The 23449-nt window shown below is 49.4% G+C and overlaps 8 protein-coding genes across 8 annotated transcripts; 4 read left to right on the top strand and 4 right to left on the bottom strand.

Moving 5' to 3' along the window:
• Nucleotides 1-42: 42 nt before the first annotated feature.
• Nucleotides 43-1050, top strand: BKA55DRAFT_152923 (uncharacterized protein). Its single transcript, XM_046184953.1, has 3 exons — nt 43-522; nt 571-634; nt 692-1050. Exons 1-3 carry the CDS (start codon nt 129-131, stop codon nt 858-860), a joined length of 627 nt encoding a protein of 208 aa, XP_046054654.1. The 5' UTR covers nt 43-128; the 3' UTR covers nt 861-1050.
• Nucleotides 1051-1692: 642 nt separating this feature from the next.
• BKA55DRAFT_152931 (uncharacterized protein) lies at nt 1693-2154 on the bottom strand. Its single transcript, XM_046184954.1, has one exon. It carries the CDS (start codon nt 2083-2085, stop codon nt 1768-1770), a length of 318 nt encoding a protein of 105 aa, XP_046054655.1. The 5' UTR covers nt 2086-2154; the 3' UTR covers nt 1693-1767.
• An 8456-nt stretch (nt 2155-10610) lies between these two features.
• BKA55DRAFT_589349 (uncharacterized protein) lies at nt 10611-12197 on the top strand (the record flags this gene model as incomplete). Its single annotated transcript, XM_046194920.1, has 3 exons — nt 10611-11381; nt 11429-11656; nt 11706-12197. 3 exons carry the CDS (start codon nt 10611-10613, stop codon nt 12195-12197), a joined length of 1491 nt encoding a protein of 496 aa, XP_046054656.1.
• Nucleotides 12198-14892: 2695 nt separating this feature from the next.
• BKA55DRAFT_500152 (ubiquitin-related modifier 1) lies at nt 14893-15344 on the bottom strand (the record flags this gene model as incomplete). Its single annotated transcript, XM_046186725.1, has 2 exons — nt 14893-15010; nt 15178-15344. Coding segments are annotated over 2 exons (285 nt in total), but the record flags the coding sequence as incomplete, so codon positions are not given.
• Nucleotides 15345-16113: 769 nt separating this feature from the next.
• On the top strand, nt 16114-18859 carry BKA55DRAFT_553418 (WD40-repeat-containing domain protein). The gene is made up of 3 exons (XM_046191530.1): nt 16114-16325; nt 16430-18621; nt 18677-18859. The coding sequence occupies exons 1-3, from the start codon at nt 16194-16196 to the stop codon at nt 18831-18833; spliced, it is 2481 nt and encodes an 826-aa protein (XP_046054658.1). The 5' UTR covers nt 16114-16193; the 3' UTR covers nt 18834-18859.
• An 86-nt stretch (nt 18860-18945) lies between these two features.
• BKA55DRAFT_553419 (uncharacterized protein) lies at nt 18946-19865 on the bottom strand. Its single transcript, XM_046191531.1, has 2 exons — nt 19491-19865; nt 18946-19426 (listed from the first exon to the last, which is right to left on the bottom strand). Exons 1-2 carry the CDS (start codon nt 19594-19596, stop codon nt 19188-19190), a joined length of 345 nt encoding a protein of 114 aa, XP_046054659.1. The 5' UTR covers nt 19597-19865; the 3' UTR covers nt 18946-19187.
• Nucleotides 19866-20098: 233 nt separating this feature from the next.
• BKA55DRAFT_684117 (RF-1 domain-containing protein) lies at nt 20099-20742 on the top strand (the record flags this gene model as incomplete). Its single annotated transcript, XM_046198596.1, has 2 exons — nt 20099-20281; nt 20365-20742. The coding sequence occupies 2 exons, from the start codon at nt 20099-20101 to the stop codon at nt 20740-20742; spliced, it is 561 nt and encodes a 186-aa protein (XP_046054660.1).
• Nucleotides 20743-20955: 213 nt separating this feature from the next.
• Nucleotides 20956-22433, bottom strand: BKA55DRAFT_153701 (putative actin). Its single transcript, XM_046184956.1, has 3 exons — nt 22418-22433; nt 21452-22320; nt 20956-21402 (listed from the first exon to the last, which is right to left on the bottom strand). The coding sequence occupies exons 2-3, from the start codon at nt 22217-22219 to the stop codon at nt 21172-21174; spliced, it is 999 nt and encodes a 332-aa protein (XP_046054661.1). The 5' UTR covers nt 22220-22320; nt 22418-22433; the 3' UTR covers nt 20956-21171.
• Nucleotides 22434-23449: the final 1016 nt, after the last annotated feature.

A 23449-nucleotide genomic window follows, 5' to 3' on the forward strand; every position in this document is an offset into this window, starting at 1 on the left:
GAATGATGAAGACCCATATCTGGAGATGCTAATCACTAGGAATGAGTCTCTCCTGAGACAAGAGACCCGTTACAAGAACCAAGACCGCGGATCACGATCCGAGTAATAGATGCGAATCATCTGTCCCTATGACCCAATCGATGGCTTACACTTTTACTGTGCCGCAGGATAGAGTTCAAGCGTGTTCAAGGGATGGTCTATTGAAAATTATCCAGCCGGAAGATACCAAAATGACGTTGGCGTTTTGGGGGATCTCCGTCTACCATGGGCTTGGGACAGGTGTGCAACACCAAGAGGCAGCCTACTCAATCCCACAGTGGTTCTTTGGCAGGCTATTATCAGCTACAGACAACACTTCAGCCATTCCATTGCAGCAGACCTTGTCCTTGTCTTTGTTTCTACTGCACGGGCAAATCGTTGGCCATGTGTTGGAACGAGGCGCAAAACCGTGCGCGCGCGCCACAGCCCAATTGGATTCATCCCACGCTGTGCCGTTTCAATACAGATTCTGTGACATGTATAGTTGGTAGTAACCCATTTATGCTAAAATTGTTGACCGACGAACTCTAGCTCATCCTATCTTGTCACCGTATAAGCAAACAACCATTTCCAGCACCATGTTTTCCCTTCAAAGGTAGTCAGTTGTTCTCGCTACTATGGCCATTTCTGATTCACGCTCAAAAAGCAAAAGCACGCGCGGGAACGGCCACTACGGCCCCAGATTTAGCCGCCCGTTTCCCCTAATCAAGGCTCTTCCCGCGGACGCCAAAAAAGGGTCGATTTCGAGCTTCATCTTCTACAAAAGAAATGGTTTAAGTGCCAGATCGAGCCGGCTTCACCGACGGCATCATACTGATTAGGGGTAATGCTTGCGAATTTCGACGATCAAACATGACAACGTAAACTCTAGGGCAGGGGAGGGAAACAAAGATCTGCCAGATGTGAAGATAGGATCAGATAATGCAGGGCCCTAAGGATATCGTTGCTACTGTTACAACGCGCGGATGTCCAGCTCGCAAGCTGATACTCTTCGAGGAATCAGCGTTACAACGCGTCTCTTTGGGCAGATACGACGTGGTATTGATTTGCTTCGCCCGAGGATCTCATCTCAGGGCTAATCTCTGGACCCAGTCCTGTGGGTCGCTAGAGTCTCTTGACGGTGAGGACAGTTCGTATCAGGAGCAGGCGGTGTCTTCCAGAGACTAAGGCCTTTTCGAGGTCTGTAAGGGATTGTTGGTAAATGAGGCGGGTAGTCATTCTCAATCATCTGTGGATAACAAGTGATAGATCAACTAAGGCTGATGCCAGCCACAGCATGGATTGCGGTATCGGTCTGGGTATAAACCCTGACTTAAGACTAGGGATAAGGAGCCAGAGCTTGCTCTCCGGTAAGGCGATGATAGGGGTCATGGAGATCACAATGCAATGCCTATGGCGTATGATGGGCCAGCAGGGAACAATAAACACCTTCTTGCCCAAGTGTCGCAAATAAGGTTCACAGCCGACTATAGAGCTTTCAATATACTCTCGCCTAATGAGCACTACTAACTACGGGCCAGGCGGTAATCAAGCCGGTTCCTTTGGTCTGAAACTCCCACGCCAATCTCCCTTGCAGAATCTCTCTATACCAGATCCTGCGCTGTCGCAAAAATCACAACCCTCAGTAATCACTTCCCTTACCTGATTGTGATCATAGAGACTGTGGTATTCATACCCTACAACAAGTTTTCATGGTCAGCGTCATGGTGGGGGTACCCAGCATTTCTGTTACGTCCTGCAAGGTACCGCTGCAACCTTGGTCCTTGGGAAGCTGGGTGAGCAACCCGATTGCCATCCCAGCCCAAGCTCAAATCGATCACCTGGGAGCCCGCTCCATCGCCAACCTGGCCAACCTGGCCAATTGCCGCGGGGTTGCATTGGCGCGGTGCCTATCTTGGAATTGCTGACCGAGGATCTGAGATTCGCCAGAAATGACAGGTCGCAAGAATCCAGCTGCTTGGACTGAGCCGAGCAGGGGCTGTTGCAGGATCGTTGCGTAACTCTCGTTATAGTCGCAACAAGGCGAAAGAATAAGGCAATATGCATATCTGCTAACTGGATAATGACGAAAGTGAGGGGATTTGCATGCCTTAGGATCGTCACCGAGGAGTTGACTGATTTTTGAATAATATTCGGTATCTAGTGTAGTCAATACGCCCTACTGCTGTGGTTTCTCAACTCACAATACGCACTGACGTTGGTGTGCCAAACCAACAGCTGCAACGTCCAGGATGTTCGACAGCCTCTGCAGCCTTAGCAGATGCCCTAATTAATCGAACTCCCCCTTAGGCTGAGTCCGTGTGACTCTCCCGTTTCCCCCGCGCTTCTTTGGCACGCCGTTTTCCAATTTGCCCTTCTCGGTAATCCGTGGCTTCAGTCTATCAATCATACTAAAACACGATTTTTTCTTAGCTTGATGAACAGCAACGTAACGGGAACTGGGCAGCGACTATTACTCGCTAGTGCCAGATCCTTAACTTCAGACTCTCGATCTCTACTGACAGTACCTATCACGAGTTTGTTCTTCTCCGTAGCCCGAGAAATCTCTCAGTGACAATGTTTCTTCTCCTGACTGACGTTGGCTGGTGATCCCGGTGACGCACTCACAGCATTGTCTTTGAGTCTGAAGTTGGTCAGGGCCATGTCGAAGATCGCCATGGCTAGACGCCGCTTAACCAGGGCCCCCTTGTTAGCGGGACCCGACACCACGGTGGGATGTGTTGTGCAATGACCTCCTCGGGTCTCTAATTGAGAGATCTTACTAAATATACCCCTATCGTGAAAACAACTGACCAGCCAGCGGCAGTCCCCGACAGCTGGTAGCAACTAAAGGCCGAGCCGCCGTCCCGCTGTCAAGGCTCACGCGCAAAGAGAGCTAAGACAACGCTGTGGGCAAATAATGCACCCTGCTCTTACACATAGAGGACCACCACAACAGTCTTGAATCGACCAAAACAGCAATACGGTCGTAGCGCACTGCGCACCAAGCGCATAAAGCCGTGTGAGAAATAAGCTGCGGCTACCTCTGTTCCGGGAGCTACCGCAAGCAGTGATGCACCAGTTGTGAGCATTGAATATCTCCCGATTTGCCGTATCAAACTTCCGCTTGTGCTCCGATCTTCCGGTCTTCCAGTGCCGAACGATCGGGGCCACGAGATCCCGAAACCGAAAACTTCCCGAGTTTACCCTCTCCATCACAATTCGAGCCCAAGCTTCTACTATCAGTTGTTCATTTCTCATTTTCGAATACTTATGCAGCATTTGTCGTAATGTAGTATCTTGCTTGCCGAAAAATAAATAATAAGGTTAGGGAATAAAGCACGGAGCATCTGCAGGCTGGTTCTTCAACGTTTGTTCTCAAGCAAGCAAACACCTTCGGCGCTGTTTGAAGTCCGTGTCGCAGAGTATTGCCCTGATCTGTCAACTGGTTTGATTACGGAAATGAAAGCGTCAATTATAGGAGTTTTCGCGCTGTCATTTTGAAACAATCCACCCTAATCCTAGTTGACAGAGCTAGAGGAGCTATGCGCAGAAAGAGAAGATGGAAGAATAGAGGAAGAACGAAACAGAAACAGTGAACAAGGATTTCGGTATAACTCAATCGCCAACCAATCCACTCCTTTCCTTTGGTAGCTCGCAAAAGTTACTGAAGTCATCCCTGGTAAACTCCGCCGTGTTTCTGGCCTGACACTTACTGTTCAAGGCACACATGAGTTATGGGTTTGACTGCACCCTCAAACGTTCTGATGTTGTGGGCTCGCTCCCTTGTCGAGACTTTGGTTTACTTCCACACCATTACCATCGAGGCGCAAACTGTCGAATAAGATACACTAACACTTCAGCCTAGTGGCCTCTGAGGCTATTCTCGATGTTTGACATGTCAGTTTTCTCATCACTGGCTACGTACAATTATGCTAAGCAAGCTTGATGCAATCACTCAAATCAAGTAACGAACAGCCTGCTGAAAGTCTTGAACAAAAGATTTCGACGTGAGCGGCTGGTCACTAGGTGAAGATTCTGCAATAATCTATATTCCTGCTCTGCATGTACTGCGTCCCTGCATTGGAGCAGATAGCTGAACATTAGTGCCAGATCTCGACAACCCCAGGGCCAGGGCTTCGGAAGATACTGGGTTAGCATCACTCCTGCATGAGTAGGCAGACCATGACTTGAAAAGAAACCAAGGCTTGGGGGTGGTAAGAGGAAGAAAGGGGATAGAAGATTCTAAATTGGGCTGAGATGAGCGTCAAAGAAGAGTTGCGAACTTGATAAGTGATGAAGCCTCGATGAAACGTTCCGTGCATACTTAAAGGACTGCGTGAGGCTCGGTCGTTGGACAGAGCAAGGGTCCAACGCTGCAAGAATTACATGCAGGCTTTACCTGTTTCTCGCAGTCAGCTGCAGGTGTATTTATTGCATGCTATTGAGTGTCATGCAAACATGGCGGGTGTGGGTGTGCCTGGATCTTGGCAGCAAGGGTCTTTTCATGGGGCGTGATCCCGCGAGGAAACGTTGAGTTGCGGGTGAAGCGATTCTATTGGCCAGGCAGTCATCTTCTCAATCCGAGGCTGCTTCGATGATGATGCTCTGAGAGGATTGGAGCGTATCGTGGTTGAAGTAAAAATTCGTCAATCTGCCCGCTGAGCCGCCTGTCCTTGAACATGATGGATACCCGCATTCTGGACTGTACTGCCCCGTGTTGTCATCTGAGATGAATTTCGTGGTCCCGCTTCGTCAGTCCTGGATTGTCAGGGCTGAATTATCGTCGGTCTTTCCCTTATCCCCTCGACTGGGATTATGTTTATGCTCACCAGCTCCATGATCGGTCATCTCCACCATGGTGATCTAATTTGAGACGGATATAGTTGAGTGAATGTCAGCCTTCATTGGCGTCATTAAAAACCGACCTTCTTCACAAAAACGACGAAGCTTGACCATGCAAGAAATGGGTAGTAAGGGCTTTTAAGTTACGTTTATAATGATGGCTACGCTTCTAGAAATCATGGTGGCTTCGCCAAACTTCGTCAAATGTACGCCTTTCCTGACAAGATTCACTCCATCGAAGCCAACAAGAGGATGCCATTAAGAGAACCCGAGATGGCTCGTCTAGAACTTGTAGATCGGATGATTTGTAGATTTGACATCCACTGTGACGATAACGGGGATAACGCGACGTCTGTAGAGAGAAAACTCGGTTCGGGGTGGGTTCGCCGGCCGGTCTCTGTTGCGGAGGACGGCCCCCGCCGTGTATTGCCGGCCCCATAGTCCCCAGAACTGCCCTGAACTGGAGTCCATAGAGACCCCTGGCAATGATAACCCCTGTCTGGCACCCAGCTTGTCCTCAGTCTCTCTTACGCTGTCTGCCTTATGGGCTTCCAACAGCAATTCCGCACTTGAACCGTCTTTAGCGAGAGAGAGAAATCCCAAAGAACTCGCTGTGTATTTCGACTCCGCCCAGTCTTGATCGTAAAAGTTGAGAGAAAACCATCAAACTCAGAGGTTGACAATCTAAGACTATCTGCCGTGTTCAATCCACATGAAACAGCCCAATCACCAAAAATATCTCCGATGTTTCCAGAGCTCTGGGAGCTCATCAAAGCCATCGGCCGGGATCATGTGCGCCCAATGGCCAGTCTCAATAAGCATGAACCAGAGCGGTGCGGCTTGTTGCCGCACAGCCGCGCTCTTGTTTTGAGCAACCATCTAATGTTAGAACCTCGAGGGCCAGGATGTGAAGGTAAGAATTCGCAGGTATTGCAAGGACCAGGTGTCGGGAATTGCCAGCGAATATTGGTCTTAAGTTGCGACTTATGCTAGTGCATCTGAGGCAATATTCACGGTACCGATGTGATACGTCAATCAACTACAAGAACTTATTGAAAGGCTCGCGGCAGTCAGAGATGAACGGCGCCTGCGTAGCGCAGAGCTTTTGCCCCTGCTGTGTTGTAACTGTTCCTGACTCCTGACCATTCCCTCGTAAAACATCCTTGCTTGAACCCTGGTTGGTTTCAAAGTCTCTTCCTCTCAAGCTTCCCCAGATATGGCAATGGTAACTAAGTATCATCGCGACTCCTCTATTATTCTATAGGCAGTCCACCGCGAGCTTTTTGTAGCCCTCCCTCGATAATGCCTTATGTGGCAGGGTAGCTAAACACGATAAATCCGGCAGCCGAATGACTAAAGTTGAAGTAGCTTGCCAGGCGTTAAGTCAACGAGAAGCGAGTATGTAAAACGTGTCTGTTGCAGCTCACTGCCGATTGTCTATCTCAAAAGTCACAACCCAGATCGGATTGACCTTCAGCAAGGCTACCAGGTCGACCAAAGAATCATTGCACATGACCTGTTGTTCTACCCCGCCGTCATGGCAAACTGAATGGCTCAAGGTGTTGGAGCTTGCCAACTTTTGTCTCGTTGCTTTCACAAGGATCGCTAGCCAAGGTGAACGCAATAACCCCCACGACGGAACTGAGGTGCCGTGCCTCACTCAAGCGCAGGTCACCAGGGTTTGAGCGTCCATATTGGGAGACTATGATAACCCAATGGCTTAGTCCTGCGCTACTCTTTCCCCTTCTACTGTTGCTTTTGCGACATTCTTCAGCCCTTCCGGAGACCAAGGCAAGAAAAATCGAGATTTTGATGCAGCGAGATCCAAGTCCATCAATGGGTCGTAGTGAAATGATATATCATTTTTGTACTCTGTGACCTCTGAGGGTGGCTTTATCTCGAAATAGATTGAGGCTGTACACCCCCCTCAATGGCCTTGCGAGAAGGACAGGGGTGTCTACTTAGATGTCCCTGTTTTCTCATCGGCCGAGAAAACAACACCGTTCCGTTGAGGGACACCGTTATGAGCTAATATGAATGACCATTCATAACTGTCATGATTGTGTCCCGTGATTTTGCGATAATGCTGAAAGGCTGAGATGCTATGACCGGGCATCACCAGCATATCGGTGTTCAATGTGTTGAATGCTGTTTCGCGCCTTTGAATCTCGTTGGCTGCTACAGTACCACAACCCAGGAGGTAGAGAGAAATAAGGTTGAAGTACACGATCGCTGCTGTGAAACTCAGATTATCGCGATCAATTAGAGCCGTAGTACAACATGTGGGGTCGTTGATTTGCCTAGATCTCTGATTGTTGGTGGCATTGTCCTTTCTCAAACCAACAAGACGAGATGGTCAACGGGCCGGTGCCAACCCAAACTTGGGTTACGTGATGGCAGTTCAAAACTGTCTAGGGTGAAGGTCAATGCGAAAGGGTACAATCTTTTCGTCTGCACGTGCTCAATGAAAAGACCCGCGACTAAGGCATTACGTAGCACATTGATAAGAGAACTGGTGGGCAGCATCTATGGATGTTTCGTGGTGCTCTCTCGATTGGCTCGCATCATGGTGAGCGAGAAACGACCTTCCGCAGTTGTGATTGAACAAAAGAAAGAAGCATTATCCCAGCTCGTACGCAATGAATGCGTGCAAACGCAACACAATAACCCTGGACGCACGGCCTTTCAGCTCCAAATTCGCTTCTTCTCCTGAAATCACAGGAATCAAGCGAGCATTGACATGGCACGTCTGCACCCTGGTAAACATAGGAGAAGCATTCACACAATTGTCTGTCCCTTGGGTGAGAAATATCTTGTGCTGAGTGCGACTTGTGTTTAGCTACTCGGTAGACGTTGAATAAGATAATCGTCCAGATTACAGTTGCCCTGTGCTGTTCTCTGTATTTTATGGAAAAGAGTGCAGTGCTGCCGGATATTGCCCGGACATGAAATAGGAGAATAACTGCCGTGCATGCATTACCGGAGGGCTCTTTGGATTGGTACGTAAAACAGGACTTCAACACAGAGCAAAGAATCACCGGGGGAAGGGGGGGGGGGACATATATTCCGCGTCGCAACATATCGCCCTTCTTTGTATGTATCTATCCCGCTGGGCTGGGTGCTGGGTCCCCATGAAGGAATTAACAGCGGCTGTCCCGGGATTTGAGAGCTTTGTTTGATTGCCGACGCCCGACCTGGCTTGGGTTAGAGTACGAGTATTGAGAAGAGACGCTAATAGAAACGACCATTAGCTTCCTCTGCCCATGATGATGGACAATTTCTTCCATCTCATGATATCCATGGCAAACCGTAGGGCAGTGCCGCGTTGTGTAAAAAAGCAACAACCACGTAGCCTTCACCACAAGAGCAGGACTGAACCAAGCCAAAGTCGTAACATAGGGTAAGGAAAGAGAGAATATTGCCGTTCTGAACGGAGCATTCGTGTCGCCAGGTCCCACAAGTCAACCTCATCTCTGCAGCCAACAATCATGTCTTGTCTCGACCCAATTGTCTTACAACGGCTACCCTACCTCGCCTCAAGCCTCTGAAGTCCTAACATTAGTCTGGCGGAGCCAAAATCACTACCAACGTTTGACCGTTGGGTTCGCATTTGTCTCCAGGAACCATTTATGCCAACTGATCCAGCGCCACTACTGTAGGTGCTCAGAAGAGGCGCTTCACATGCCGTCCCGCCTTCATACTCTCTAAAAAGTATGAGAGACGACGCCTCATCACGCTGATGGAATCGACTCAATGGCAAGTCAACATCATCGACAGGTGGCTGTGCGGCGTAGGTACGTTTGGTCTACGCAAGGGACTCGACGTTGGCCAGCCTTGCCATAACCAGCTGCAGCAATACTTGCTGATGTCTCTTTTCATGGCCGGGACAACTCCGCATAGCACAAAATTGCACACCTCACCTGACTGGAGTTTCTGGGATATGGGGCAGAACCCAACGGCTGAGAGATTGCAAAACGGTCCCGAGTAAAACCTCAATTTACCGCTTCATGATGGGCAACAGGTTAATGGGTCCGCAATGCCAGTTCAAATCAGCAGGCCCTGTTGGCAGCGGAAGCGGCCGTCACCTTGAGCACCTGAAAGAAGAACACAGCTCGAAGACACGGAGCCGCCTTGCGGATCCTATAATGTGAACCTGTAGTGGAGGCAACTCGAGACTCATAATAGTTTCCTGAACGTTGTATTCAGCGATTGACGATCTTTGACTATATCATAGCTCAACTAGCGAGCGAATCACCACCACTGTCATGAACGTCAGAGTCAACATCATCAGAATTTTTGGACTGAACAGCAACTCACAAGTTGAGTCAACAACTCTAAGCAGAACCCAGAATCCATCAGCAACAGTAACTGACGTCTGCCGATGCCAGCAACCGGCTCCAGCAGCCGGGTATTGCGCTGAAGCTCAAACACAACACCGGCGGCGTCCGGCTGGGCGAGGCCTTGATGGAGAGGATGAAAAATCGAGATTATGTCCCGGGTTCAGGGATGGCCCTTGGAGAAATTCAGTCATGGTTGTTCCTGAATGCACGCCCTTTGACACCCCTCCACCCCTTGTCCAAACTCCAAGCTCCCCCCCCCCAGGAGCGGCGTCCTTCTTAGCGCAAAAAGACCCTTGTCAAGATCCCGCATCCCAATGCCACACCCACGTCTTTAAACTTGACATCAAATCTTCAAGATGGAGAAGAAGACTTTGTTATACAGGTCTTGGAGTCGACTTTATGAGCTGAATCTCAATGTTGTCTTCAGACTTGGAGCATACCTTTGACTCACTCTCAAGTCAAGACTCTAGAGGGAGAACACCGAACTCCCAGCATTGATCCCTATTTCACCTTCATCGGCCTGGCGGCCGCCCAAATCGATGGAGCCAAGTGAGATCGATTTAGCATTGAGAAAAGAGAGAGATCAACTCAACTCAGCTCTCTCCCAAGGAAATTTCCGGGGGTATGTTTCCCCTTGCTGATGTTCACTACCAATGTCTCAACTGTGGCTTTGAACCTGGCAGGTTCAGATATCAAAATGATAGAGAGACAGCTGCTTGGGATCCAGTCTAGACAGAGGAGCTAGACATGGATTAGTTTTGTCTATCTCCCTCAAGGCAAGCTCTTGTGCCTCACCCCTCCGTTTGATCATCTTTTCGACCCAGAAACCCCATCCTCACTCTGGTTTTGCGGCGCCCTGACTAGATCGACCACCCACCCCCAGGCCCATGCCCATGCCTGGTACCCGCGAGTGGGGAGGGGTTTGAAGCTTACAGTCCACGACGCAGGCCAGTTTATGACGAGACCTGGGCTACCTTCTGTTACAATCCCAGGGCCTGGTCACATAGAGTACTAAACTTGGTTGACCCGCCTTGAAGAGGATCTCCGACCGTTACCGTTCTATTGGCTCCAAGAGATTTTGACCCTTGTCGCACATCAACTTATCTTCTCAAGCCATAGGATATATACTTGGGTCTTTCCTCTGGATTTCTCTACCATCAAGTCAAGTCTGCCTCACAAAGAACCATACCCAGGACTTGAAAACTTTATACAATCGCCTCTTTCTACATCATATCTATTCTTCTACTCTAGTTCAGGTCCCTCTTGTCGTCTTCATACACTCTGTTCCGGTCCCTCTTGATCATCTCCAGCAATACCAAGTCTTTCCTGACTTACTCCTTTGGGATCAGTCCAAGCAACAGAACGTATCAGTCTTGCTTTGAGAGCAGGACTGATTTGAATTTGCAAATGGCCCTCGCAGCTCAATCTTCAGACGCCCCCAACTGGGGACGCTGGGGGCAACAACTTCCCGGCGACTATACTATGATGGCATCCTCACACATGCTTCCTTTTGACTCTCGAGCCACCACTACTGGTCCTCTCCAACGACCTGTCATGGCACCTTATATGGTTCAGCCCCCCTACAGTTCAGGTCCAGTGAACAGTCTCACAGCACCTCACTATCAGGTTCCCAACCCCTACCAATTTGGAGGATATCAAGGTCCCCCTACACCTCCACACCACTCAACGCCTTTCAAAATAGAGTACAATGATCGCCGACCCATGGGACATGATATCGACCACGGCCGAATTCCCTCTTATCCTCGGGAGATGAAGTACACATATGCCGAACAAGCACCTTCTCCGGCACGGAGCGATTCGCAAGCCTCGACTGTCAGATCCTCGGGCACCAACCCATCTACGGGCTCAAAGACCATCACCTCCAACGAAACTCTCAACCCTGGTGATCAGATCAACTTCGAAACAGAAGTAGATGAGCTGATGAAAGCCATCCAACGCAAGGCAGACATGCAAGTCGATACAGTACAGCAGCCACTGACTCCTGGAATGTCTCCTGTCTCCGAAGCAAGCTTCGAAAGTCAAGGAACACCAGGTCCTATGGACAACAAGACATCTCGAAAGAGATATCGTTGTGACGGCCCCAACTGTCAGAAGAGTTTCACACAAAAGACTCATCTCGACATTCATCGCAGGACACACACTGGCATCAAACCATACGTGAGTGAGAACCTCTATAGCTAATGACTTTCAACTGACACCTCCAGAACTGCGACTTTCCTGGTTGCGACCTCACCTTCTCTCAGCTTGGCAACCTGAAGACTCACAGACGTCGTCACACAGGCGAACGCCCGTTTGCTTGCGACAAGTGTGATCGCCACTTTGCTCAACGCGGTAACCTTCGCGCCCACCTGCAAACTCACCAAGGCCTCAAGCCCTTCATTTGCATTCTCGATGATTGTAACAAGACATTCTCACAACTTGGAAACATGAAGGTATGTTTTGATGGTCCTTGAAATAGATAGTGTTCTAACCAGTTCCTAGACGCACCAGAACAACTTCCACAAGAAGACTCTCAAGAAGCTTACAATGAGATTCGCCAAAATCATTGCCTCAGGCGAGGAGGTCTGCGAAGCTGATCGCGAGCTTTTCGAATACTTCGCTACGCACTACAAGAACAGCAACAAAGGAATCAAGGGTAGAGGAAAAGCCCGCACGGTTGCTGACCGTAAGGCCAAGGCATCTCAGTCCCCTCCTGCCAACACCATGACAGCTGTGCCCCAGTATCCTCTTCCTCAAATTGCCTCAACACCAGTGACCCCTCACGGACTTCCTGTATCGGGCAGCCTCGCCTCTTACAGTGTGAGTCGAGGCCAGCCCGGCCCTATCAACCACATGCCTCGCCAGACCCACACCGGTGGCTATGAGGTGTATGACATGCACGGTCATCACCACATCCAGCCACCGAACAACAACGGCATGTTGTATGAGAACGGTAGTACGCGCGAAATGGGCTACCATGGGCGCATGTACTGAGAACTCATCGTTCGTAACATAAAACGGAAGTACCACACAACTTGGATATGATTCGACAGCGTTACTCATTTCATTTTATCAAATTTACAACAGCACTACCATACGGGAGGCACAACAGCGGTTCCATTTTTGAGGGAAAAAAAAAAGCAGAATTTACAGAAGCGGGTGTTTTAAAAAGGAATTGAAAAATTGGACTCTTCTAGAGGCCATAACGAAGCGGTTGAATTTCTTTGGGTGGTTTTCTGAACACATTGATGCAGGGGTTTTGCCATTAGCTTTCTCTTTTTGCTGTTTTGATACCAATCACATCAAGCTATGCAGAAGCCTCTCCGGTTTCCTTCATTCAGGGAGAGCTTGGCTTATCATTCTATTAATTGGCGGTCTTTGTAAGAGGATGTAAGGGAGCGGGTGGCTTGGTTCATGATTTACGGTGGCAGGAAAAGGCGGTTTTATCCGCCAGAGAGGTCTTGTCTTTTTCTTGTTTTTTCGTCTCATCAGTTCTTCAGTTTTTCTTCACGGTTGTCGATACGCGAGTGTACGCACTGGCTTCATTTGCCTTTTGGAGTTGTGTGGATTGATATACCATGGGTTATTAGACCATTTTACGAGGTTGGTATACTGCAGTTGGAGTTATTAGACTCACAATTAGATGGCAGCATCTGAGATAATGAAATGGCAGCAAAAAAAAGGTCGAAAGTAGCCACAAGGGGGCGAAATCGAGACATTGGCGTCAAGATAGTAGATAATCTGATTTTAACAAGCATATTCTTAGAAGAACACTCTAGAGCCTTAGTGACTGTGACCTTAGGCGTGTCGAGAGAGAGACGAACAAACAAACAAGTGCGAGACATCACCACCGAGAGGGGGATGACTGCTGGCATCTAGCACCGTAGGCTCAAACAACAACGATGTCTTTCTAGACCTTTCCAGCTCGCACCAAAACAACCGAACTGAACTGTTTTAGCCATACCCACCTTAGTGTCAGCCATAAAAAGAGAAAAGAAAAGAGTACATGGCAAGGACCATTGCTTTGGAAACCTGTCACGCAAGCTCTACAAGGGCACATGATGACAGAATTCTTGAAAAGGACAGTCTAGTCCAAATCACTGACTCTTGGCCATGAAGGAGGGGGATCACAAGTAAAATCGAGACACGGATGCCCCAAATGGGGAAGCCTGGGGGCTGTAATGATGCCCAAGTCATTAGAGAGAAATTGACACAGCTAAGCCGAGCTGTAAGGCCTCGATAGAGGATGATGATCATTGTACCGAGATCGAGTTATCAGGGGCTCATATGTAGATGAGAGATGAGAGCCTAGGTACAGTATGGCTCATATCGTCTCGCTTACAATCGTCCATATGAACAGAGGAAATGTTCACTGTGGGGAAAAGACATTCATAAGGAACAGGACATACCTAAGTGAGGCGCCGAATGATCACGCATATTGGCAGAATGCAAGAGACATTGTAGGGGTTGATATGAAAGGTGAAGATGTCATGTGAATTCATGTAATGCATATGCCGTTTGCTATTGAAACAAGTTACAACTCGTGAACTCAAGCTTCTGTTTTGTTCAAATCGATTCCCCACCTCAAAAAGACTCGGACCTACCTTCCAAGAAACAATAAATGTGTTGTCCATAACTCACAGTTACAGCAAGCTCACTCTACATAGCATGCGTACAAAATGCAAACTGTTGTAGATTAGGGCTGCATACCTCTCTTTCTGGCTTGATCGACAAGCCCCCTCCCCTAAAATTCACCGCCCCGCCTCTACTCTCTTCTCTCCCTCTCCCCTGGATGGCCAGCTTCTTCTAAAGAGCCTAGTAAACGCACATGAAAATGGATCTACTCTCATGCATATGCACTTGAAGCCTCATTTCGTACCTCTGCATCTCAACCATGTGGCAGAGCACTTTGGGTGGGATCTTCCCTTCACCGCCGTAGATAACGTCACAATGGCACGGCCCGTCGTGTTATTGTCCGCCATTCCATTTTCCCCTCCAAGTTTTAAAGAAATGAGGCTTTGCTGATCTCGAGGGCTGTAGATGCAAGGCATGCAAGCCGAAGTGGGTTTTCCTTTTTCGCCTCCACAAAGCCGTTGATGGTGTTTGTGCACACAATGCACGTTCCTTGTATGTGTATGTGCCTTAGATGCAAGATGGGCTTCTGCTGGGATTAAGATCGAAGCGCTTAGACTAGAGGCTGGAGACGTTGGTTCTAAAGGCCGTTGCAGGGCTGGCTGAGACGGGGAGTGCAGGCGCAGATACACGCGCAAGCGACCTGTATGATCCATTCATTGCCCACATAAGACGGTCGTTTCATCGGAGTGGCAAGATGTACAGCATAGACGAGGTGAGGCGAGAGACAACAAAGACAAGACAGTGAGACCCAAAGGAGCAAGTAACATTCGCGTATCAGTCCCGCCGTGTCGAAACCTGATGTCAGCCCGAGACAGGCCTGTTGTGGACTTGGCTGTGCATGCACTCGATGCATACCATGTCCATGTCCTTGCCTATCTCTCAACAACTCGATATGCAAGGGATTTGTGTTTTCTGTATGCATACGTGGGAATGCGTAGATTTGTATGTATATGTGCATGCATGTAGAAATTCTTCAATAAACGCCGTACCGGTACTGCACTGACCGACCCGCGGTGATGTTTTGAGGGCTAAAGCGGACAAAGAGTTCAACAATCTAACCTCCATGCAGCGTTGAGACAAACAAGATGTTGTCACCGCTCTGGATCTCGTAGGCCTCCTCACCTTCGAGCTCCCAGTCTGCATCATTGATCAGAACCAGGATACCTGGTCGACTGTTTGCCACTCTTATTAGCCACAAAGACAATCAAATGAGGTAGGAGATGGATTGAAGTATTGTTCGAACCAATACGGCCGCGGCCATGGTCAAGGGGAGTGTGTATAGCGATACAAAGACATAAACGGAGACAGAGACAGAGAGTAGACAGTGGCCAAGACGTACAGGTGGTTGTCTAGAACAAAAAGATCTTTGCGAGAATCATCCATGACATTCTGACATAGGTGGTCTATCAAATACGCGATGTCAACGGGTTTCCCGTCCTGGTTTGCCGCGGGAATGGCCAGAGCATGCTGCCTCTTGTTGGAGAAGAGCATCTCCAGGCCGCCACTGCAGTGCCACAATGTTAGTCCAGTGACCAGGACGACCAAGAAAAAGCAAAGAGATTGAAGAGAATGCAGAGAAGAGACTCGTTGGAAGCGAGAATCCAGGCACAAGCGTGGTTCAGGTGGACACTCCCGCCCAGGAGAAAATTTGATAGCGCAGAAGGGGGTAGACTTAAGTCTAAGTCTGAGTCTGAGTCTGATTCAAGACCGTGCAAACGGGTGATAGATCATATAATACATGCAAGATGAAAATCTTGATGAAACGACTTACGAGAACTCGACGTCGATGTTGAGCTTGGGAGCCGATGTCGATTCAGCCATTGTGAAGGAGATGTGCAACTTGAAGCGAAGTGACGATCTATGAGCGTGATCCTGATGCTACTGCCGTCAACTGATTGTGACTTTGCTTTTCTAGTAGTGGATAAAAGGTGATCCCGAGGTGTTGGTTGGCGGTAATGAAACTGTGTCTAAGGTATCGACGAGATGTGGTGTAAGAGGCTAATTATTTCCCCTTCACAATGGAAACACTCAGTTTTCTCTTTGGTAACGAGAGGAGAGTGAGTAAACGAAGAGGATAGTACCGTGAATGAGGATGTTTTCACCTGTGTCTCTGTAACAAAAAGACCCGTGACCTTTGTTAGGCAGTTGACATTAATTGCTTTTCTTGATGTGTGGTGTTTGAAGCCACCTGCAAGCGTGAATCGGATGACATAAGCAAACTGGTCCAAAAAATCTCAGCAGGACGTCTCTACAGCCAATCAGATGTCAAGAAGCACACACTTTTCAGACTCATCTTTACAACCTCTAAAAATAACGACTTCACGCCAGAGACGACGAAAGGCGATAGGGATAAGAATGGGCTCAAGACCCGTATCCATCGAATATCTCGCCTCGGGAGCCAACCGACAGACGGCTGTTGCGGACTGGAGTCATTGTGGGATTTTGGCTTTTGGAGCCGATATTAACATTGCGTTATGGCGACCTTTGGTTAGTATTCGAGTCACCTTGCTGTTCTAATGTCAATATACCCTGCTTCTATGTTTTTTTTTCTCGTAAATCATCTAGGTGTTTTTGTACTAACACATCTAAAGTCGGATCCTCCTAAGGGAGTCACAAAGCTGCTCAATGGGCATAAGAGCACTGTCAAGGCCTTGACGTTTCTCCCCGAGGCAGGCCAGGATGAAAACTCATTTCTTGTTTCTGGCTCAGATGATAAGAGCATAATCATCTGGAAAGCATCTCGGGGCAGTGATGAATTCAAGCCCATCCACACCTCGACAGAGCACACTGCTGCTATCAACTGTATCGCCGCCTTGGGAATCAAGGGAGCCCAGAAATGGATTATCGCAACTGGAAGTGCAGATGCCTCCATAAAAATCTGGAACCTCGAGAATGATCAGCTCACGCTACTCCAAAGCGTCAAGACGACACCCAAGTACTTCCCCATGTGCCTATCGCTCAGCTACGCTGGAGATGAAGACGATGTTTTGGTGCTAGCATCCGCTGGCACAAGGGATATTGTTCAGATTTTCACAGCTGAGGCTAAGTCAGAAAATATTCAGTTCGATGTGCAAGCCACTTTGACAGGACATGAGGGCTGGATACGGAGCTTGAGCTTCGCCAAAGAGACATGCGCCCCTGACAGCGATCTGTTACTCGCCTCAGCAAGCCAGGATAAATACATCCGTATCTGGAGATTCCATCAGGGAAGAGAGTTGCCCGCTGCTGCTGCCAGTGGTTCAGACCCTTCCAGCGACGCATACCTTCCCGGGAAATCACCCTCCAACAAGGCACATCGTCTCAAGTCCGCTGGCAAGGACTTCTCAGTTACTTTCGAAGCACTCCTTTTGGGTCACGAGGACTGGATATACAGTGCACGCTGGCAACGACAGGATGACGGAAAGCTACAGCTCCTCTCAACATCAGCCGATAACTCGCTCGCCATCTGGGAAGCTGACACAAGCTCTGGAATCTGGGTCAGTATGGCGAGACTCGGTGAGATCAGCAGGGAGAAAGGCGCAACAACAGCCACCGGAAGCACAGGTGGCTTTTGGACGGGATTGTGGTCTCCTGATGGTATATCAGTGGCCTGCCTCGGCCGTACTGGCAGCTGGAGACGATGGGAATATGTCCCCACGGAAGACTTTTGGCAGCCATGTGTTGCTATTTCAGGGCACACCAGAGCTGTTACAGGTATAACGTGGGCCAAGAATGGTGAGTATCTCTTGTCAACAAGCTCTGACCAAACCACACGACTTCATACACGCTGGGACAGACCTGGAAACGAGACATGGCATGAAATGTCCCGGCCTCAGATTCACGGCTATGATCTCAACTGTATTGACTCTGTGGGAGCTTCTCAATTCGTCTCAGGGGCCGATGAGAAACTCATGCGTGTCTTTAGCGAACCCAAAGCTGTTGCCTCGATGCTCAACCGTCTTGCAGGCATCGGTGGTGGCATGGACGTTCAGAACATGCCAGACGCTGCCAATATGCCAGTCCTGGGACTGTCTAACAAGGCAATTGATGCCGTGGAGGATGACCAGGAGATTCAGCCCATTGATGACCGGGACCGTGAAGCCATGGATCCAGCCTCGATAGTCAAAAAGTCACATTTGGAGATCGATCACCCTCCTTTCGAAGAGACACTCTCACGACATACCTTGTGGCCTGAAACCGAGAAGCTGTATGGACATGGTTACGAGATTTCCTGTCTAGCAGCTAGCCACGATGGGTCCCTCGTCGCCAGCGCATGCAAAGCCAGCTCAACCAACCACGCCGTAATTCGTCTATTCGAGACAACTCGCTGGACTGAGCTCAAGCCGCCTCTGACCGCACACTCTCTAACAGCCACCCGCCTTCGATTCTCCTCTGACGACCAGTACCTCCTAAGTGTAGGCCGCGATCGCCAATGGGCTGTCTTTGAGCGCGCCCCTGAGGATGAGGCTGCGTACAAGCTCCTGCAGATCAACCCTAAGGGCCACACACGTATGGTCCTTGACGCAGCATGGGCGCCTGCTTCATCTACGGCACCAGTGTTTGCAACCGCTGGCCGTGACAAGCAAGTTCGCATCTGGGCCGCCAAGCCTAATGAGGATGGAAAACTTCAGTTCTCTCAGACGGCCTCTATCCCAACTGCATCCCCTGTAACATCCGTCGATTTTGTCCCTCAGGTTATTGACGGCAGACTTGTCTTGGCAGTTGGTACAGAACTTGGACGACTTAGTCTTTGTCTGATTAAGGAGGATGGAACTGATGTTACTGAGAAGCCTGCATGTGAGGAGTAAGTGCTCGTAAACTACCGATATAAAAGAACCAACTACTGACGTTACCTCTAGTTACTGTTTGCCCAAGGCTGTTCATCAGCTTGCATGGCGTCCTGTGATAAGAGAGGGTGCTGAGAGGCCATTTGAGGTGGCTGTTGCAGGAGAGGATAGTTCACTCAGAGTATATGCCTTCAGCCAGGCGTATTTCCAGGTGTCTGCAGACCCATAGAAATAAAAGTTATGATTACAACGTTACTAGAAATTTCCTTCATATCGAAACCTGCGACTTGCTCACCTCTGATAGCATTGCACAGATTGAACGGTGGAGATGAACGGCGAAATTACCAAGTAAAAGTGTATTATCATTACAGCCATCTATTGGCCAAAGTATTGTAGATCCATATCCATATCCATTATATCGTATACCAGATGAAACCCGAGCCATCTCTCGCGGATCTTTGGTTAAAGACTGGCTCTTACGACTCATCTATGTAGAGCCTCCTCGTTATAATGCCATTTCTGTGCCAATGTCCAGCATGTATGCATTTCCAAGAATGTTGCGTGAGTGATCCAGTGCTGGATTTTATAGTTCTCTCACAACCGTCTCGACGGTCTCCTTTGTAACATCTATGACACTCGCAGGTGTCCCGGACAGCGCGCTCGCAGACATATCTTTGACAGCCTCCTGCACCACCTCGGCAACGTCAATGTGCTCTCCGTTGATATAGTACCAGGCGCGACCGACGAGGAAAGAGATGTGATGCGGGAGGTAAAGACAGGCGGCGATGAAGGTCAAGCTGAAGAGGAGAAAAACAATGGAGCCTAGGACGATCAATTAGTGTTTTGGAGACGACGATTTGAACGTATGAGATTCCGGGTAACGTACTGAAAAAGAACTTCTCCCAGGGCGTGAACATGTACACACTGAAAGTGACCTCCAGCTGGTATTGCTTGAGGCTCAACCACTTGCGAAATGATCCAAGAACGGCCATTGTGTCGAAATGAAGAATCGAAATTTGATAATCAATCGCAGAAATCGGTAAGCGTCGTCGTAGAATTGCCGTGTGCTGAAATGAATGGTTTGAAGTGGTAGATCCAGGAGAAAAGGTTGAGACAATGGAGAATACAGGATAAGGATAAGGATCAGGGAACGCCCGACCCTCCTTTATCTGGGCTCCTTGTGCCTTTATCGTACCGACGCTCCCGAAAATTGGGTACCGGAGGCACCGCAGGGAAGTGCTAAGGTTTCGATGTATTGAAACTTACAGGGGGTGCGGGTGTCCAATTTACTGGATCACCACCTTGTTGTAGGCCGCTGACACGCGACTGGCTCGTGGCTGTGACTTGGTGTGGCTTGCTCGTGGCAGACGAAGGTGATATCAGCCTCGTAGACAGTGCCTAATCTTCAACTTGACTCGATCACGATTCTAATTCACGGCCGTGGCACAAAGCATTTGATGTTCTTATTGGATGTCTGCATTCAATAGCATCGTAATGACGCCATTCAAACTCCTCCGAACCATCCGCTACAGCGCTCCCGCAGCACTTCCAATACGGACCTTTCACAATACATCTATCCCTCTAGCGAAAGCTCTCCCTCCTCGACCGAAGCCCCCGCCTGAATCTGAGATTGAAGAGTCCTATGTCAAAGGCAGCGGTCCTGGTGGACAAAAGATTGTACGCGTACCCTTTGTCTAGCACCCTCGCTGTTGCTCAGTCCTTGGGAGTCCTTTCAACTTACATGGTATTTGTTACACTAGAATAAAACCAATTCCGCAGTCCAGCTGAAGCACATACCCACTGGTATCGTCGTCAAGTCGCAAGCAACCCGTTCGAGAGACCAGAACCGAAAGCACGCCCGTGAATTACTTGCGCAACGTGTTGACGAGCTTCGCAATGGAGATCAGAGTCGATCGGCTATTGTCGGCCAGGTAAAGCAAAAGAGAGCTGCAAGCGCTTCTAAAAAGAGTCGTAGGAAGTATAAGAAACTCGAAGAAGAAAAGGCCGCTGCGGCTGCTGAAACTGAAGCGCAGTCAGAGACAACCCCTGCTGCAATGGAGGGACATGACCCAACCACAGACGATGCAAGGAATTACCAAACTTCTCTACCTCCAGACACCTCAAGTAAAAAACCATGATCAATGCTCTACGAAAGCACTTATGAGGAGTTAATTACGATCTTATGTATGTGGATATGGTTAATGTACGCAAAGGAGCAAACATCATGTCATCACCTCGTTTCATTTCAAAAAATTCTAAGCGGAAAGTAAAAAAGTATTTGTATGTCAACCTCGGCTTCTACCCCTAGGCACGCATTACACGCGCAACTACAACAAAGGGGCTATCACATCTCTTCGTAAGCGCAACGCCCACCCTTCTGACCATGTCAAAAACTTTTCGTAAATATGAGATTCGACTTTGACATTTGCCAACCACCCAAAGCTTAGCGTCTGTCGCCACCTCCATGATCTTGTCGTCGTTGCGCGAGTGGGAGGATATAGTTTGTCGGTCGGGTAGCTTAGTAAGTTAGCAAAAAGCCTCCCCAGTCACCAGGAGCTTGACACACCTTAGAAGCACTTGCGGTGAACGATCGAGGGACCGCTCTCGTCGTACTCCTGCTTGGAGATCCACATTTGCTGGAAAGTGGACAGGGAAGCAAGAATGGAACCACCGATCCAGACGGAGTACTTTCGCTCGGGAGGAGCAATGATCTTGACCTTCATGGAAGAAGGAGCAAGGGCAGTGATCTCCTTCTGCATACGGTCGGAGAGACCGGGGTACATGGTGGTACCACCAGACTGGATGCATGTTAGAACATTTCGGACAGCTTATTTTCATGAAACTTACCATGACAATGTTGCCGTAGAGATCCTTTCGGACATCGACATCACACTTCATGATGGAGTTGAAGGTGGTGACATGGATACCACCGCTCTCAAGACCCAGGACAGAAGGCTGGAAGAGAGCCTCAGGAGCACGGAATCGCTCGTTACCAATAGTAATGACCTGACCATCGGGAAGCTCGTAGGACTTCTCCAGGCTGGAGCTCTGGGCGGCAGTCTGGATCTCCTGCTCGAAGTCGAGGGCGACGTAGCAAAGCTTCTCCTTGATGTCACGGACGATTTCTCGCTCAGCGGTGGTGGAGAAAGTGTAACCACGCTCAGCAAGGATCTTCATGAGGTAGTCGGTAAGATCACGACCAGCCATGTCGACACGGGCAATGGCGTGGGGAAGGGCGAAACCCTCATAAATGGGGACAACGTGAGTGACACCATCACCAGAGTCCAGAACGATACCAGTGGTACGACCAGAGGCGTACAGAGACAGAACGGCCTGAATAGAGACGTAGAAAGCTGGGGCGTTGAATGTCTCGAAGACAATCTGGGTCATCTTCTCACGGTTGGATTTGGGGTTGATGGGAGCCTCGGTGAGCAGGACGGGGTGCTCCTCGGGGGCGACACGCAGCTCGTTGTAGAAGGTGTGGTGCCAGATCTTCTCCATGTCGTCCCAGTTGGTGACAACACCGTGCTCAATGGGGTATCGCAGAGTGAGGATACCACGCTTGGACTGAGCCTCATCACCAACATACGAGTCCTTCTGACCCATACCAATCATGATACTGAGAATTTGTCAGTGGCCAGCCACCAAAGAGGCGGCAGAATTTGCCGCGATAGCTGCAACTTACCCATGGTGACGGGGACGACCGACAATGGAAGCTGTTTACAATGTTAGCATTGAGTTTCTGATCAACTTGCGCCCAGGAGATGCGATATCAATTCTTTGGGCGCAGAGGCTAGAAAGTGGGGTACTCACGGAAAACAGCTCGGGGAGCATCATCACCGGCGAAACCGGCCTTGCACATACCCGAACTGATATCAAGTTAGCTATCATGGACATGCTGAAAACTTTCTGCACCAATTCCAAGACCAAACACTCCTAAGCATCCATGTCGAGGCCGGTGTCGGGCATCGGACGATGGGGTGGCAGATCTGGTCAAGGAGCAGAGAGGCGGGGAGATAGTCCAGAGGTCGGTGAGAGAGGCGGGGGAGCTTACCCATTGTCGATGACGAGAGCAGCAACTTCTTCTATAAAGCGAAATACAAGTCAGCATGAGTCTAGAGGTGATCTTCGCGATGCTCAAAACGGATTGTTTAGATCCGACGATGCAGCGACGCGGTATGATGCGACGTACCCTCCATGGCTGTGGATTACGGTGTGTGTATGGGAAAGCTGTCCAGAAACGGGATTAGCGGCCAAGAATCAAGGGCGAGAAAGAAGAAAAGACGAAGAGCTATAGAAGAAGAGAGCCGAAAGATGCAGTAATTAGTAGGTGGAAGAGCAAGCTTACGGGAAAAGAGACGTTGAATGGAGAAGGAGACGGAGGTCGGGGGTTAGAAGAGTTGAAGAGAAGTAGTTTGGAATGGAATGGGAGAGGGAAAGAGACGGAGGCGGGAGAATGGGGGAGGGGGGAAAGGAGACAAGTATCGCCGGGCGACGCTGTCACAAGAAAGTTGTGGGCGGGCCCCGAATTGCTGAGGTGGACACTTTGGGGACAAGGGGGGGGAAGAGACCGCCTGCCAGAATTGGGTACCTAAGGAAACTGACCAGACGAGGCACAGTCTAGAGCAGGAGCGAGAGCTACCCTCTTGCTATTGACTGCTAGGGGGGAAATAGAGGCGGGGCAATTAGAAAAACAGGTCTTTCCAAGCTGCTCGCCGCTTTACTGATTGGTTCGTGGCGGTCGTAGTGCAGAGAAGGATGCCCTGAGAGCAACTTGTCCCAGTGGTTGCAGAGCAGCGGTCGCAGTGGAATGGTTATAGCGGTGGCTGAGGTGGAGAGCTTACC

This window comes from Fusarium redolens, assembly GCF_020744475.1.
Source record: "Fusarium redolens strain MPI-CAGE-AT-0023 chromosome Unknown BKA55scaffold_2, whole genome shotgun sequence".
NCBI classification, from domain to species: domain Eukaryota; kingdom Fungi; phylum Ascomycota; class Sordariomycetes; order Hypocreales; family Nectriaceae; genus Fusarium; species Fusarium redolens.

Excerpts from the sequence above, each read along its gene's own strand:
- BKA55DRAFT_153701 (XM_046184956.1), bottom strand. The coding sequence starts at position 22,219 with ATGATTGGTATGGGTCAGAAGGACTCGTATGTTGGTGATGAGGCTCAG. Across the intron at positions 21,403-21,451 it reads TCTACGGCAACATTGTCATG|TCTGGTGGTACCACCATGTA; the intron begins GTAAGTTTCATG and ends ACATGCATCCAG.
- BKA55DRAFT_152923 (XM_046184953.1), top strand. The coding sequence starts at position 129 with ATGACCCAATCGATGGCTTACACTTTTACTGTGCCGCAGGATAGAGTT. Across the intron at positions 523-570 it reads CAGATTCTGTGACATGTATA|CTCATCCTATCTTGTCACCG; the intron begins GTTGGTAGTAAC and ends GACGAACTCTAG. Across the intron at positions 635-691 it reads ACCATGTTTTCCCTTCAAAG|CACGCGCGGGAACGGCCACT; the intron begins GTAGTCAGTTGT and ends AAAAAGCAAAAG.
- BKA55DRAFT_553418 (XM_046191530.1), top strand. The coding sequence starts at position 16,194 with ATGGGCTCAAGACCCGTATCCATCGAATATCTCGCCTCGGGAGCCAAC. Across the intron at positions 16,326-16,429 it reads TTGCGTTATGGCGACCTTTG|TCGGATCCTCCTAAGGGAGT; the intron begins GTTAGTATTCGA and ends ACACATCTAAAG. Across the intron at positions 18,622-18,676 it reads GAGAAGCCTGCATGTGAGGA|TTACTGTTTGCCCAAGGCTG; the intron begins GTAAGTGCTCGT and ends CGTTACCTCTAG.
- BKA55DRAFT_553419 (XM_046191531.1), bottom strand. The coding sequence starts at position 19,596 with ATGGCCGTTCTTGGATCATTTCGCAAGTGGTTGAGCCTCAAGCAATAC. Across the intron at positions 19,427-19,490 it reads CTGGGAGAAGTTCTTTTTCA|GCTCCATTGTTTTTCTCCTC; the intron begins GTACGTTACCCG and ends TGATCGTCCTAG.
- BKA55DRAFT_152931 (XM_046184954.1), bottom strand. The coding sequence starts at position 2,085 with ATGCATATTGCCTTATTCTTTCGCCTTGTTGCGACTATAACGAGAGTT.